Source organism: Gracilinanus agilis, chromosome 2 (genome assembly GCF_016433145.1).
Source record: "Gracilinanus agilis isolate LMUSP501 chromosome 2, AgileGrace, whole genome shotgun sequence".
Lineage (NCBI taxonomy): Eukaryota > Metazoa > Chordata > Mammalia > Didelphimorphia > Didelphidae > Gracilinanus > Gracilinanus agilis.
In genome coordinates, this window is record NC_058131.1 from 504,586,757 (window position 1) to 504,598,995 (window position 12,239).

General features: G+C 34.2%; 1 protein-coding gene across 8 annotated transcripts in view; it reads right to left on the reverse strand.

The window, feature by feature from the left end:
* RPS6KA5 (ribosomal protein S6 kinase A5) overlaps positions 1–12,239 on the reverse strand; it is a 180,502-nt gene that overhangs the window by 11,869 nt on the left and 156,394 nt on the right. For all 8 annotated transcript variants that reach the window (XM_044665021.1, XM_044665019.1, XM_044665018.1 and 5 more), the window contains one exon: positions 841–1,032. In XM_044665021.1, coding sequence (XP_044520956.1) covers positions 841–1,032 — 192 coding nt within the window. The remainder of the gene's footprint in view (positions 1–840; positions 1,033–12,239) is intronic.

The window sequence follows — 12,239 nt, forward strand, 5'->3', positions numbered from 1 at the left end:
TATTCATATCATAAAACAAAACTGTTTAACAAATATTTTTGCTAATAAAAGGCATTATATTTAATTCTAGTGTATGAACCCCACCAAAATTCAAAATGAATAATGCAAAGAGTAGTATTAATACTTTAAAAATATAATAGCAAATGAATGGAGGTATAAGTAACAAAAGAAACGTAAAAAGAAACCACGTGTTAGAGTTTGAGAGACATTTCTAGATGACATACGACATTCACATAAATTAAGAAACAATTAGTAGGGTTATGAAAACCACAAGCTTAAAAAGAAATGGCAAAAGTAAATAAGAGCATGCCCAGAAAAGGTTGGGCAGAATGGTGAGGAGACTGGAGAACATACCATACACTGACTGAATAAGGAAGATGAGAGAAAAGGAGACTTGGGGATGATCTGATAGCTATCAGAAGAAAAATTAGACATATCCTGTTTGTCCCCAGAAGGCAGAAGTAGAACCAACAGGCAGAGAGTATAAACAATTAGATGTAGGCTCAAAGTAACTAAAAATTTCACTCAAAATAGTTGTCCCAAATTGAAATAGGCTCTCTCTGGCAACAGCGGGTTCTCCTCATTGCTTTGAGCAAAAGCTGCATGATCAATTCTTTAGGATGCTGGAGAAGAGGTTTTTGGTCAGGTATAAGTTAGAATATATGATCTTTAAAATTCCTTTTACCTTTTAGATTCTGTGATTTTCAGAAACCTAATTATCTGTGCATTTTGAATAACTAATCCACTTGTGTTCCCAAATTCAACACTGTGGTAATAGCAAGATATCAATTCAATATACTCAATTACCTGGACAAATTTATTACATTGAAAGAAACTCACCAAAATGACTCCCAAGCTCCACAGATCACAAGATTCATCATAGCCATTATGATTTAAGAGCTCTGGAGCAGCATAATGAAGGGTAAAGCATGGTGTCTTAAGAGGCTGATTATCAGGTGGCTTTAAACGTGCAAATCCAAAATCAATTACCTTAATTTCTAAATTATCATTTTCATCAGTGAATAATAAATTCTGTAAGATAGACACACACAAGTTAGACTAATGATTAACATTCTATAATACATTTGGCTTTACATAGTGCTTTTGAGTTTATCAAATTCTTTACATATATTGTCTCATTTGACCTTCACAACCCTTTGAGGTAGGCACTATAGATATTAATGATGCTTTTTTTAATAGATGAGGAAATTAAAGATCATCACACACACTGTAAATCTCTACGTATCCTAAGGTGAAACCATACTTTCTCTCCAGTGGAAAAGATCCTTGAATATATGCTACTTGGAGTTATAATTTAGAGAAACAGCATAATATAGTGGTTGTGGATGTTGAATTAGGTGAATTCTATTTCTAATTTCATGACAAATGCCAAATGTTTGACAATGAGCAAAACACATGATTTTTCTATGCTCAAGATCTGCCATCTGATCATCAGAGATAATACATATTTCTATGTCTAAAGACAGTTATAAAGATAAAGAAATATCTGAACTATGCTTTTAGGCCTTAAATACAGTAAAACAAACTAGTAAGATATTCTGGATTGTTTAGAATTCAGCAATAGAGAAGATCAGTTCTACTCAGCAGAGTATGGGGTATGTGTTACACATGGAAATTTACATAAGTTTCAGGAGCTGCTTTGCATAGGATACCCAACAAACTATATTAAAAATGCTACTGAACAGATTGGTTCTACTGTGTAAAAATATATAAAATTTGCTATAAATATTGGTAAATTTGGAAATAGGCCAAATTCGGGTAATAATCTTTAACTTTCTCAAATTATATTGAAGTTTGCGTTTCTTTTTTCTTTAACCTTCTGTCTTGAAGGCTCTGGAGAGCCAATACACAGTATTGGGGCTCTCCAAGGCAGAAGAGTGGTAAGGGCTAGGCAATGGGGGTTAAGTGACTTGCCCAGGGGAAGTGTCTGAGGCCAGATTTGAACCTAGGACCTCTCGTTTCTAGGCCTGGCTCTCAATCCACTGAGCCACCCAGCTGCTCCCTAAGTTCAAGTGTCTTGATTTATGAGACAAGCAAATTCTTAGGAAAGCAATTTTGTCATGAGTTCAGTATGTTATGTCATTTTGTGTTGGGAATGAGAACTTCATTAGAAAATTGGGACTCACAGTTCTCATTTTGTTGCCTATGTAACCAAGTTTCATCATTAAAGTGAGGAGATAAAAACTAGATGATCTTTAATATTCTATCCAACTATAAATTTGATATATTTCTTTATCTTTAGATAATGGCAACTAGAGAAATACATCTTTATACTATCTTTAGCTGGTAGTTTAGCTGGTAGAAATTTACTTAAAATGTGGAATGTATTGCCAAAATTTTTATTTACATTGATTCTATATAACTGGCAAGTGGAAAGAGGTTGTTAAATTCAGAAGAAAAGAAAGACTGTGTTAATATTTTAATATTAAATTATATAGTTTCCTTTTTAAAAAAGAAATAAGACTTTATTGATGTCTTGCTTTTTTTTACATTACCGTAGTTTTCCCCAACACTTCTCTCCTTCCCAGAGATTCATCTGATATAACAAATAAGTGTATTTTTTTTTTATTTTAAACCCTTAACTTCTGTGTATTGACTTTATAGGTGGAAGATTGGCAAGGGTAGGCAATGGGGGTCAAGTGACTTGCCCAGGGTCACACAGCTGGGAAGTGTCTGAGGCTGGATTTGAACCTAGGATCTCCTGTCTCTAGGTCTAGCTCTCAATCCACTGAGCTACCCAGCTGCCCCCTAAATAAGTGTATTTTTAAGGCAAAAAGAAAAAGAAAAAAATCTAATTTCTGTCAGCTTACTTTCCAGTTTTCCCAGTTTTTATAATTCCTTTCTGAGTAATTATGGTTGTCTGGTTATCATACACTGGATTAGTTCCACTGCTTCTGATTTTCCTGTTTCTCTGATCTGCCTATTTTTTAACCAATATTATGTTTTCAATGATTCCTGTTTTAAGGTATAGTTTAAGATGTAGATGTGCTAGTCTCCTTTCCTTTCTACTTTTCAACCTTTTTTCCCAAAGGAATTTAATTAATTTACCAAGTTCTATAATCTTTATATAAGCCACTGGCAATTTGATTGATATAGCATTAAAAGTGTAGGTTAACCTTGGAGGTACTGTCACTTTTATTATATTGACATGGTCCAACCATGAGAATTAAATAGTCTTCTGCTATTTAAATTAGTATTTATTTCGTTAAGAAGCATTTTGTAACTGAATCTATTCAGGTGTATTTGTGTGCTTTGGTAAATTGAATCTGATATTACATAGGTTCTGTAATTATTTCAAATAAGATTTCCTTTTCTATTGTGGTCTCTTGGATTTTGATGTTTGTTATTAGGATACAGGAATGTTGCTGATAAAAAAAAACAAAAAAAAAACCCTTACCTTCTGTCTTAGAATTGATAACCAAGTTCCAAGGTGGAAGAGTGGTAAGGGGTAGGCAACTAGAGTTAAATGACTTGCCCAGAATCACATAAATGGGAAGTATCTGAAGCCACTTTTGAACTCAGAGCCTCCCATTTCCAAGGTTGGCTTTCTATCTACAAAGCCACTTAGCTGCTCCAATTTGGTTGTTTTTTGAGGGTTTATTTTTTAGCCTGCAATTCTAGTGAAGTTATTGTCTTGATGAGTTTCTTTACCGAAATGCAAGAATATTCCAAGTATACTATTGTGCCATCAGCAAACAGGGATATATTTATCTCCTTTTTATCTTTATCCCATTAATTTTGTTCTCTTGCCTAATTGCTATTTTTAGCATTTCCAGAACTGTATCTCAAATAATAGTGGGAAGAATGTGCATCCTTGTTTTAATCCTGTATTTACTGAAAAAGGTACTGGTACATATGAAGCTCACCTTTGGCTTTAAAAATGTATTTATATTTTAAATATCCCTCTATGTTTATACTTTATAGAATTTTTAGTAAAAGTTAGTGTTGTCCTTTGCGAGACCTTTTTCTGCATCTATTGAGATAATCAAATGGTTTTGGATGTTTGTAATTTTAATATGATTAATTATGTTGTTAGCTTTTCTTGAAACCTCAGATCCCTGGAATAAAAACCATTTGGTCATGAGTGATTTCTAATATAAACTGCTTAGTCTTTTTGACAGGATTTTATTTAATAATTTTGGATCAATATTCATTAATGATATTGTTTTGTAGTTCTATATTTTAACCTTCCTTAGTTTATGTATTAGGACTACATTTGTCTTATTAAAATTTTTGTTAGGGTGCTTTATTTCTCAATTTTTGGGAATAATTTGGGCAGTATGGCTATCATCTATTTTTTAAAAGTTTGAATTATCTTTTGAATCCATTGGGACCAAGAGTTTTTTTCTTTTAGTAGTCCCTTTATAGCTAGCTCTATTTCCTTTTCTGAGCATGGGCTATTTAAGATCTCTGTTTGGTCTTCTGTCAGTTTGGGAATTTTATATTTTTGAAGGCATTCCTCAATTCATTTCATGTTCTTTTTTTGATAGTCTAAAATTGTGCATAATGGATTCTGAGAATTCTTTTTTATTTTGCCTTTGTTGTGATTTCACCTTATTAAGTTGGTGCTTTGTTCATTTGATTTTCTGGATCTGAAATAAAAAATTGACTTGGCTAAAGGTATATCAATTTTATTAATCTTTTCAAAGAACCAGCCTTTAGTTTAATTTATGATATCTATGAGTTTTTTTGTTTCAAGTTTACCTATTTCTCCTCTAACTTCTAATTTCACCTATTGTTTATTTTAGGTTTAACAGTTTTCTAATTTTTAAAAAGTGTATATTCAATTCTTTAATCTTTCTTTTTCTATTTTGTTAATGCATGCTTGTAGGGTTGTGATTTTCCCTTTGAGGACTGCTTTATTTGCATTCCATAAATTTTTCTGATTTGTTTCACATTTCTTCCACATATTGTTTCTATGATTTGTCCTTTGAGACTCCTATTATTTTAGATTTCATTGTTAAGTTTCCGTTTGGGTCTTTTTTATGTGTGTGTGTGTGTGATCTTTGAACTAATTAATATTTTTGTTGTGTTATGGTCTATACATAATAGGATTTCTGCCTTTTAATATTTGTTTGCAATATCTCTGTACCATAATACAAATTACATTTTTGTAAAAGTGCCATGTGCTACTGATAAAATTGCATATTCTTTGGCAGTCACATTTGGAAGGCACTGGAAGTCTTTTGCTCTGATTTCTCTAACAATTTGTTCAGTTCTCTACTTTGTCTTTTGAATATGTTCTATTAAAACTTAACCTAAAACTGAGAGGACATTGAAATATCCGATCACTATCTATGTATTATGTTACTATGTATCCTTTTAGCTCAGTGAATGTTTTATGAATTTAGTTGCTGTGACATATGTTTTGAAGCACATATATTTAACATTGGTATTAATTAGTTTGTTGTCTATAGTTCTTTTCTGTAAACTGCATTTTCTTGCTTATCCTTTTTATGTTTTGAATGTTTGTTTTTGCTTTATCTGACAGCAGGTTACAATTCCTGCATTTCTGGATCCACTTAATGCACAGTGAATTTTTTTCTTAGCTTTTAATTTTTATTCAGCAGACATCTTTGCTTTTTAATTATGTTTCTTGTAAGCAACAGATTGTGAGGTTTTGTTTTCTTATCTAATTTGTTATTCTTTTTCCTTTTATTGGATTACTTAATTCATTCACATTTATATGAGAGGTTTATATTTTCTTTCTTTTGTCTCTAATGTTGGATTTTTTTCAAATAATGATTTCTCTCTTTTTTTTTAGTGTAAATACAATCTCTGCAATTAGTTTAGCTTAATCTTTTAAAAAGATTATTCCTATTCCGACTAGCTCTTCCTTTCTCACTCTCCAGCTTCATCCTTTTCCTTTGTTACCCCTTCCCTGGCTTTGAAGTTTTGCTTCTTTTAGTACTATTTTTCTTTCTTGTTTTTATCCATTTAATTTCTCCTTTTTTCCCTTTCAATTAAGTAGCCAAGTGGGATTCTTCTTACTTGCCTTGCCTTTAATTTTCTCTGATCATTAATTTTAAAATTTTGATATTTTTTGCCTTTTTCTAGAAAGAATTTCTGATTCTCTTCATTATTTTTCTTCTTTTTCTATATTATAGACTTTTATTCTTTGCCTCATAGTTCTTATATTTAGTGCTTTTTTATCTCTTGTATTCCTCATGGAATTAAAATGATGAGGTAACTATTTTGGGTTCTTTCTTCTAAACTTCTGTTACTGTCTTGTAGATCTTGTGCCCTGAGGCTCCCTGGTGCCTCCCCCACCTCCTGCCTTTTAAAACTTTGCCTTAATCTTAGAAATACTAATTTTTACAGGTAGATAGATATAAGGCCCATGGTTAGATTCTTCTTATGTACTTGACTGTGGAGTTTTTGTCCTTTGTCATCCTTCCCCCCCCCCCACCTCTACCCCCACCCCAATCTTTCTTGGATCCATGCTTTTCTACTCTTCTGATTATCAGTTGTCCCTAAGAGCTCTGATTCCCTTTCTCCTGAAGCCTGAGGAGTAAGTCTCTAAACTCTGAATTCCTGCAACTAACATTCCCTGTAATATTCTCATCTCCCTAAACAGAGTATGTCCCTTCTCTTATAGGAACATTCATTAATGATACCCTGCTAACCACTGAAACAAGGTTTCTTTCTCATTTCTTCTCTTTGCCTCCTCACCCATTCTCCTATGGACTACAGAAGTTAATTCCCCCTCATTGTCAGTCTTTGACTTGAACAAGATACATCATCGATTCCCTTCTATTTTCTCTTCCTCCATTCCACTTCTTGTAAATGTTCTCATTTTATAAAGTTGTCCCACAAAAACATTTATTCACTTGTAGACAGGGTGTTGTAAGGTTTAGTCCCTGAAATTCCCAGCTTGTTTCTCTACCAGTGCTTCTATTTGATCTACTTTCATCCTTGTCTATATATATAGGTATATTTAGAAAGCAGTTTCTTAATGGTCTTTCTGTTGTTATTCTGCTATTTTGTTGGATTGCTATTGTTGTCCTTGATTTCTACTTTTGCTTGGGGTATTTAAGAAGCAAGTAATCTCTTCAGGTTTTAATTTTCTTCCTAAGAATGTTTTGAATGTTCATCATTGTTCTTTCATAGTTATGCTCAGATTTTCAAAGTAGGCCACCTTGGACTGCATCTTGAGCTTTAATACTTTTCAGAACACTTTATTTTATTCTCTCCTGCATTGCCTGATGGGTATAAAATAGTCTTGTTTTTCAAATTTCTTTTCCTTTATATTTGAAGATCTTTTTCCTTGTAGCTCATAAAATTTTCTCTCAAAAGAATCGTTAATTTTAACTACTTTTAGTGTCTTGTGGTTTGCAACCCAAGTTTTTTTTTTTTTTGTTTGTTTGTTTGTTTTGTTTTTTACCCGGAGATGATCTAGATTCTTTTGATTGGTACTTTGTTTTCTGTATTCAAACATTCTGGGAAGTTTTCTTTATCATTTCTTGCATTATGGTATTCATGTTTTTTTTTTTTTTGTTTTTTTTTGCTTATCAAGTTCTTCTGGAAGACTCAGAATCCTTAATTTGTTTCTATGCATTCTGTCTTTAAGATCAATATCTTTTGTTTATTTGGAGAATGTAGGTTTTTTTCAAATTATTGCTTTTGGCTTTTCTTCCAGATTGTTCTTCACAGTCTGTATATTTGCATTCTCAATCAGTTATCCTCTCCTTTGTTTCTTTAGTGAGACTTGCCACTGAGGAATCAAGTTTTTCTATTCTAATTTTATTTCTGCTGTGCAGGCCATAAATTCTTCTCTTAATCCTCATTTTACTTTTAGACCATTTAGAAACAGTGTGCAGTGGTTCATATTCTCTTCAAAATTCAGTGCTTTGCCTTATTAGGTGTTAAGACAATTTCCCTTTGCTTTGCAATCTTTTTTCAGTCCTATTTCCTTCTACTGTTGTTTTCTCTATTAGTATATACATTTATAGTTGGGTTTTTTGAGTTTTCTTCTATATAAGATCTTTGACAATTTTAGTATTTTCCCCCACATATTTTTCTCTATTACTTACTTTCTTAATTCCTCATGGATTTCCTTGTACCTGAATCTCAAAGTGTCTCAGCCTCCTGCCATACTGGGCAATTCACAAGTCTAGGTTTTTGCCCCAGGTGACTTGTGGCAGGACCTAAGTAACCCCAAATGGAATGCTAGGCTCTTTCCTTTAGTCTTAGGAGAATGTCACATAGTGACCCAATACTTATGTCTTGCTCAGTCCCTCTAATCCTTAGTTCTCAGCACAATGCTATTGGAACCCGAGTGTCATGTCTTTATTAATGTAGTCGAAGATCGTGTCAAATATTTTGGCAGCTATGTCCTATTGTTTATTCATATTAAGCTTACAGGTCAATAAAGCATTAAGTATTCCTTTTCCCCCTCCCTCTACCCCACCTGATCTCATCTAGATCCTTCAATCTTCTAGCATTCATACAGATTTGGCTACTTCATACAACACTAAATTTCTGGTTCTCCTTTCCTAAACTGGATGTACCCCAATACGTTAATCCCAAAGATCATTTGGAGTACTCCTCATTCCCTAATATTATTTCAAGATTTTCTCTTTGCTACCATTACTCAGCAACTTCCATCTCTGAGGTTCAACCTATCCTGATATATCACTCTATCCAGATCCTAGTGGCAGGATTTTTATTGGTCTCCAAGTCATCTTCTTTCCTATCTCTAGGACTTCAATTTTGAGGAAAATCGAGGGAATTAAGATAGCAAATAGTAGTGGGAATTGAAGTAATTGAATGAACCACAATGACTTTATATTGTAACTCAATTCTGAAGCTTGCTAAAGTTCCCTTTCTATTGAATTATGGGTCTAATCCAAATTTTGTCTTGTTAGAAAAGTTTGTTCAATTGAGGGATTTATGGGAAAACCTTATTGTATAATTTGAGCCTTTCCCTCCATTGTTGGGGAATTGGATCTCTTGAACATGCTGTTTAGAGATCCTTAACCAAAAACCTAGGTTATGTTGACCAGAAACAGTCAGATCCTAAGTTTGATGAGGAGTTTTCTCATAATTGTATATCTCCAGCAACTCATATGTCTTATCTGAAAACTGGCTCCATACTGATCAGTCAGTTATTGTTTCCGTGTTTGATTGTTTGCAGACACTCGTGGGGAGTGAGATACCTCTTTTTATGATTTTAAGGAACTGCACGTCTTCACTGTTCCCCTCCCAACTTGGCAAATCTCTAATCTTTCCTCCAATTAGAAATTAGATGACCTAATGTTATATTGTTTCCTTTTAATCAATTGGTCTTATTTTATTGTTTTTAATGTATAAGTCTGTCTCCCTCTGTATTTGAGGTCCATCCCTATGCTGAAGTAAGGGTCTGGTTTGTTGGGCAATTGCCAGTGTATTGCTTAATAATCAATATACTTGGAAGATTGAATCTTTGTTTCCTAGGTCACTTCATCTTTTATCTGCTGTATTTCCTAGTGACAAGTCCATAAGGGCACTCTAGGCTCATTGAGGCAAAAGCAGCCAGAAAAGACATATTTGCAGATCTGCCTCAGCCCTTGGCAAAGACAGGTCTCACATTGTAGTTCTAACAAATCATGTCTTTAAAACATCTGGTTTTCTTAATTGGCTCAGGACATCCTCACTAAGTTATCATGAACCTTGGGCTCTATCTTGGGACAGAATGACCTTCTGTTTATCAAAACATTTATTCACTTGCATAATTCTACTCCCAGAAAATTCATATGTCAAAGATAACACACCAAAGAGAGGTTTTGAAGATTAATATTTGATTCAGTATGCACTCATTACTAAGGACACCTGCATATTTTATTGGTCTATGTACTTTTAATTGGCCCTTAAGAATATGCTTTTGACCTTGTCCTTTCCTTGATATATCATTTCCTTTGTTCTAAGTATGTAGAAGACTATATATACTTGACTTATATGCTTAATAAACTGGAATCTGCAATCCCACTTGCTGCCTCCCCCCCGCCCCCCCCCCCGGCTTCCCATGAGCCAGTTGCCTGATTGTTCTCTTTGCGTCTCTCTCTCTCTCTCTGCCTTTTTCTGTCCCTGTCTTTCCCTGCTCTCATCCTATCTGTCTTTTGCTCTCTAGCTCGCAGTCACACATTCTCTCACTCAGAGATTTCAGATCAGCTGTGTCTTCTGGTCAGAACACATGCTGTAATTTGACTCCTTAGCCACTTGTGCTAGCTAGGATGAGCAGTAACTCAACTCACAACTAGCCAACTTTAGCAACTCTCTAGGGTTTCCCTGTACCCTAACAGTAGCTACCAGAGTAACCCACCAAAATGGGTATTCCCCTGGTTCGTGACATCCTAGCTCATAGTCTCCCTCTTCTAGATACTCTCTTTTCTCTGGATTTGATAATACTATACTCACTTGGTCCTCTCTCGATATAAGCATTCCTCAAACTCCTTCACTTGATCATCATCCATGCCTCACACACTATCTATGGGTTATACTCAAGATTTTGTGTTGTACTCACTTTTATGTTACTTCCTGGTAAACTCATTAGCTTTCAGAGGCTTATCATCTCCATGCATACAACTCCCAGAGATACACATACACACATATACACACACAGTGTCTCTTTCTCGAGTTCTAGATCAAATACTATTGGACTTTTGAACATGATATACCACAGACATTTCAAACTCAACATGTCTAAAGCTGAGCTCTCTCCCCTCAACACCCAATGTTCTTATGAATTTCTTAATTTTTCTTATGGGTACTACCATCTCCCCCCTTGTCATCCAGGTTCACAACCTCAATGTTATCCATGGTTCCTCACACCACATATACAAATCAATTGCCAACTCTTATAATTTCTCTCTATAAAATCTCTCCTATCTAACTCTTGTTTCAACATACACGCAAATATGACCATGTTACTCTCATTTCAATAAATTGCAGTAGTCCCATATTATCTCTAGGATCAAATATAAATTCCATTGACATTTTAAACTCTATTCAACCTGGCATCAATTTATTTTGCTAAAATAATTAAGTACTATTCCCTTTCATGTATACAGTATGTTTTGGCCAAATTGGTCTTCTTACTCTTCCATATCCTGGCACTCCATCTTCCATCTCTTTGTCTTTGCAATTGGCTATTCTATATACCTGGAATGCCTCCTTAGACACCCTAGTTTCCTCAAGAGTCAGTTCTGGTACCACCTTTTAACATGAATCCTTTCCTGTTACCACAAGCTGTAAGTAACCCCCTCCCCCCAATTATCCAGCATTTATTTATTTTGTACATACCTATTTATGTATATTTTGCTTTCTATGGCTAGACTATTAGCTCTTTGCAGAGCAGGACCCTTTTGCTTTTGTCTTTGTATCTCCAGTGTACCTAGTACAGAGACTGGTACACAGTAATTACTTAAATATTTGTTGATTGACTGATTACACCTCCAAAATATATTTTGCCCTTTTTTCCACTTGTACAACCAACACCTTAGTTTGGGTTTTCATCATCTATCACCTGGACCATTTCAATAGCTTCCAAATTGGTCTTCTTGCTTCAAGTCTCTTTCTTGCCAAACCCATATGTCACACAGTTGCCACAGTGATATTCTGAAGCACAAGTAGACACTCCTTTGCTCAATCAACTCCAGGAATCCCTTATTGCCTCTAGGATCATATACTTCTGATTATCTTATAAAGCCCTTTATAATCTGGTTCTAACCTACTTTCCTAGTTTTATTATATATATGTTACTTCCCTTAATTGTGCAATCCAGCCAAACTGCTTTTTTGTTATTCCCATGTATAACATTCCTTCTGTCTTTGAATATTCTGTCCTCCATGAATGGAAAGCAGTGTTTATTATGGCAATTGCTGAATCTGTGCACCCATGAACCAGTTGGGTCTCCTTAACTCAATATACTCCAATATTTTTTTCATATTTTATCAAAATTAACTCAACTTCATCCATATCATTTGGCTTATATTCTATCCTATTTTTTCAAATTCTGAAGGGAAATATAATTTCCTGTAATGAGTAGAATGAAAAAGGCAAGCTTTTATTAAGTACTCACTACATGCCAGGCACTATCTTAGGTGCTGAGATTACAAAATATAAAGGTGAGGCAATCCCTGACCTCAAGGAACTTGGGTTTTAAAGGCAGAGACATCATATTTAGGTATGTTAAAAACACTTATAAAGCAGCTACAAGGTAACCTTGTTCAGATGTTACT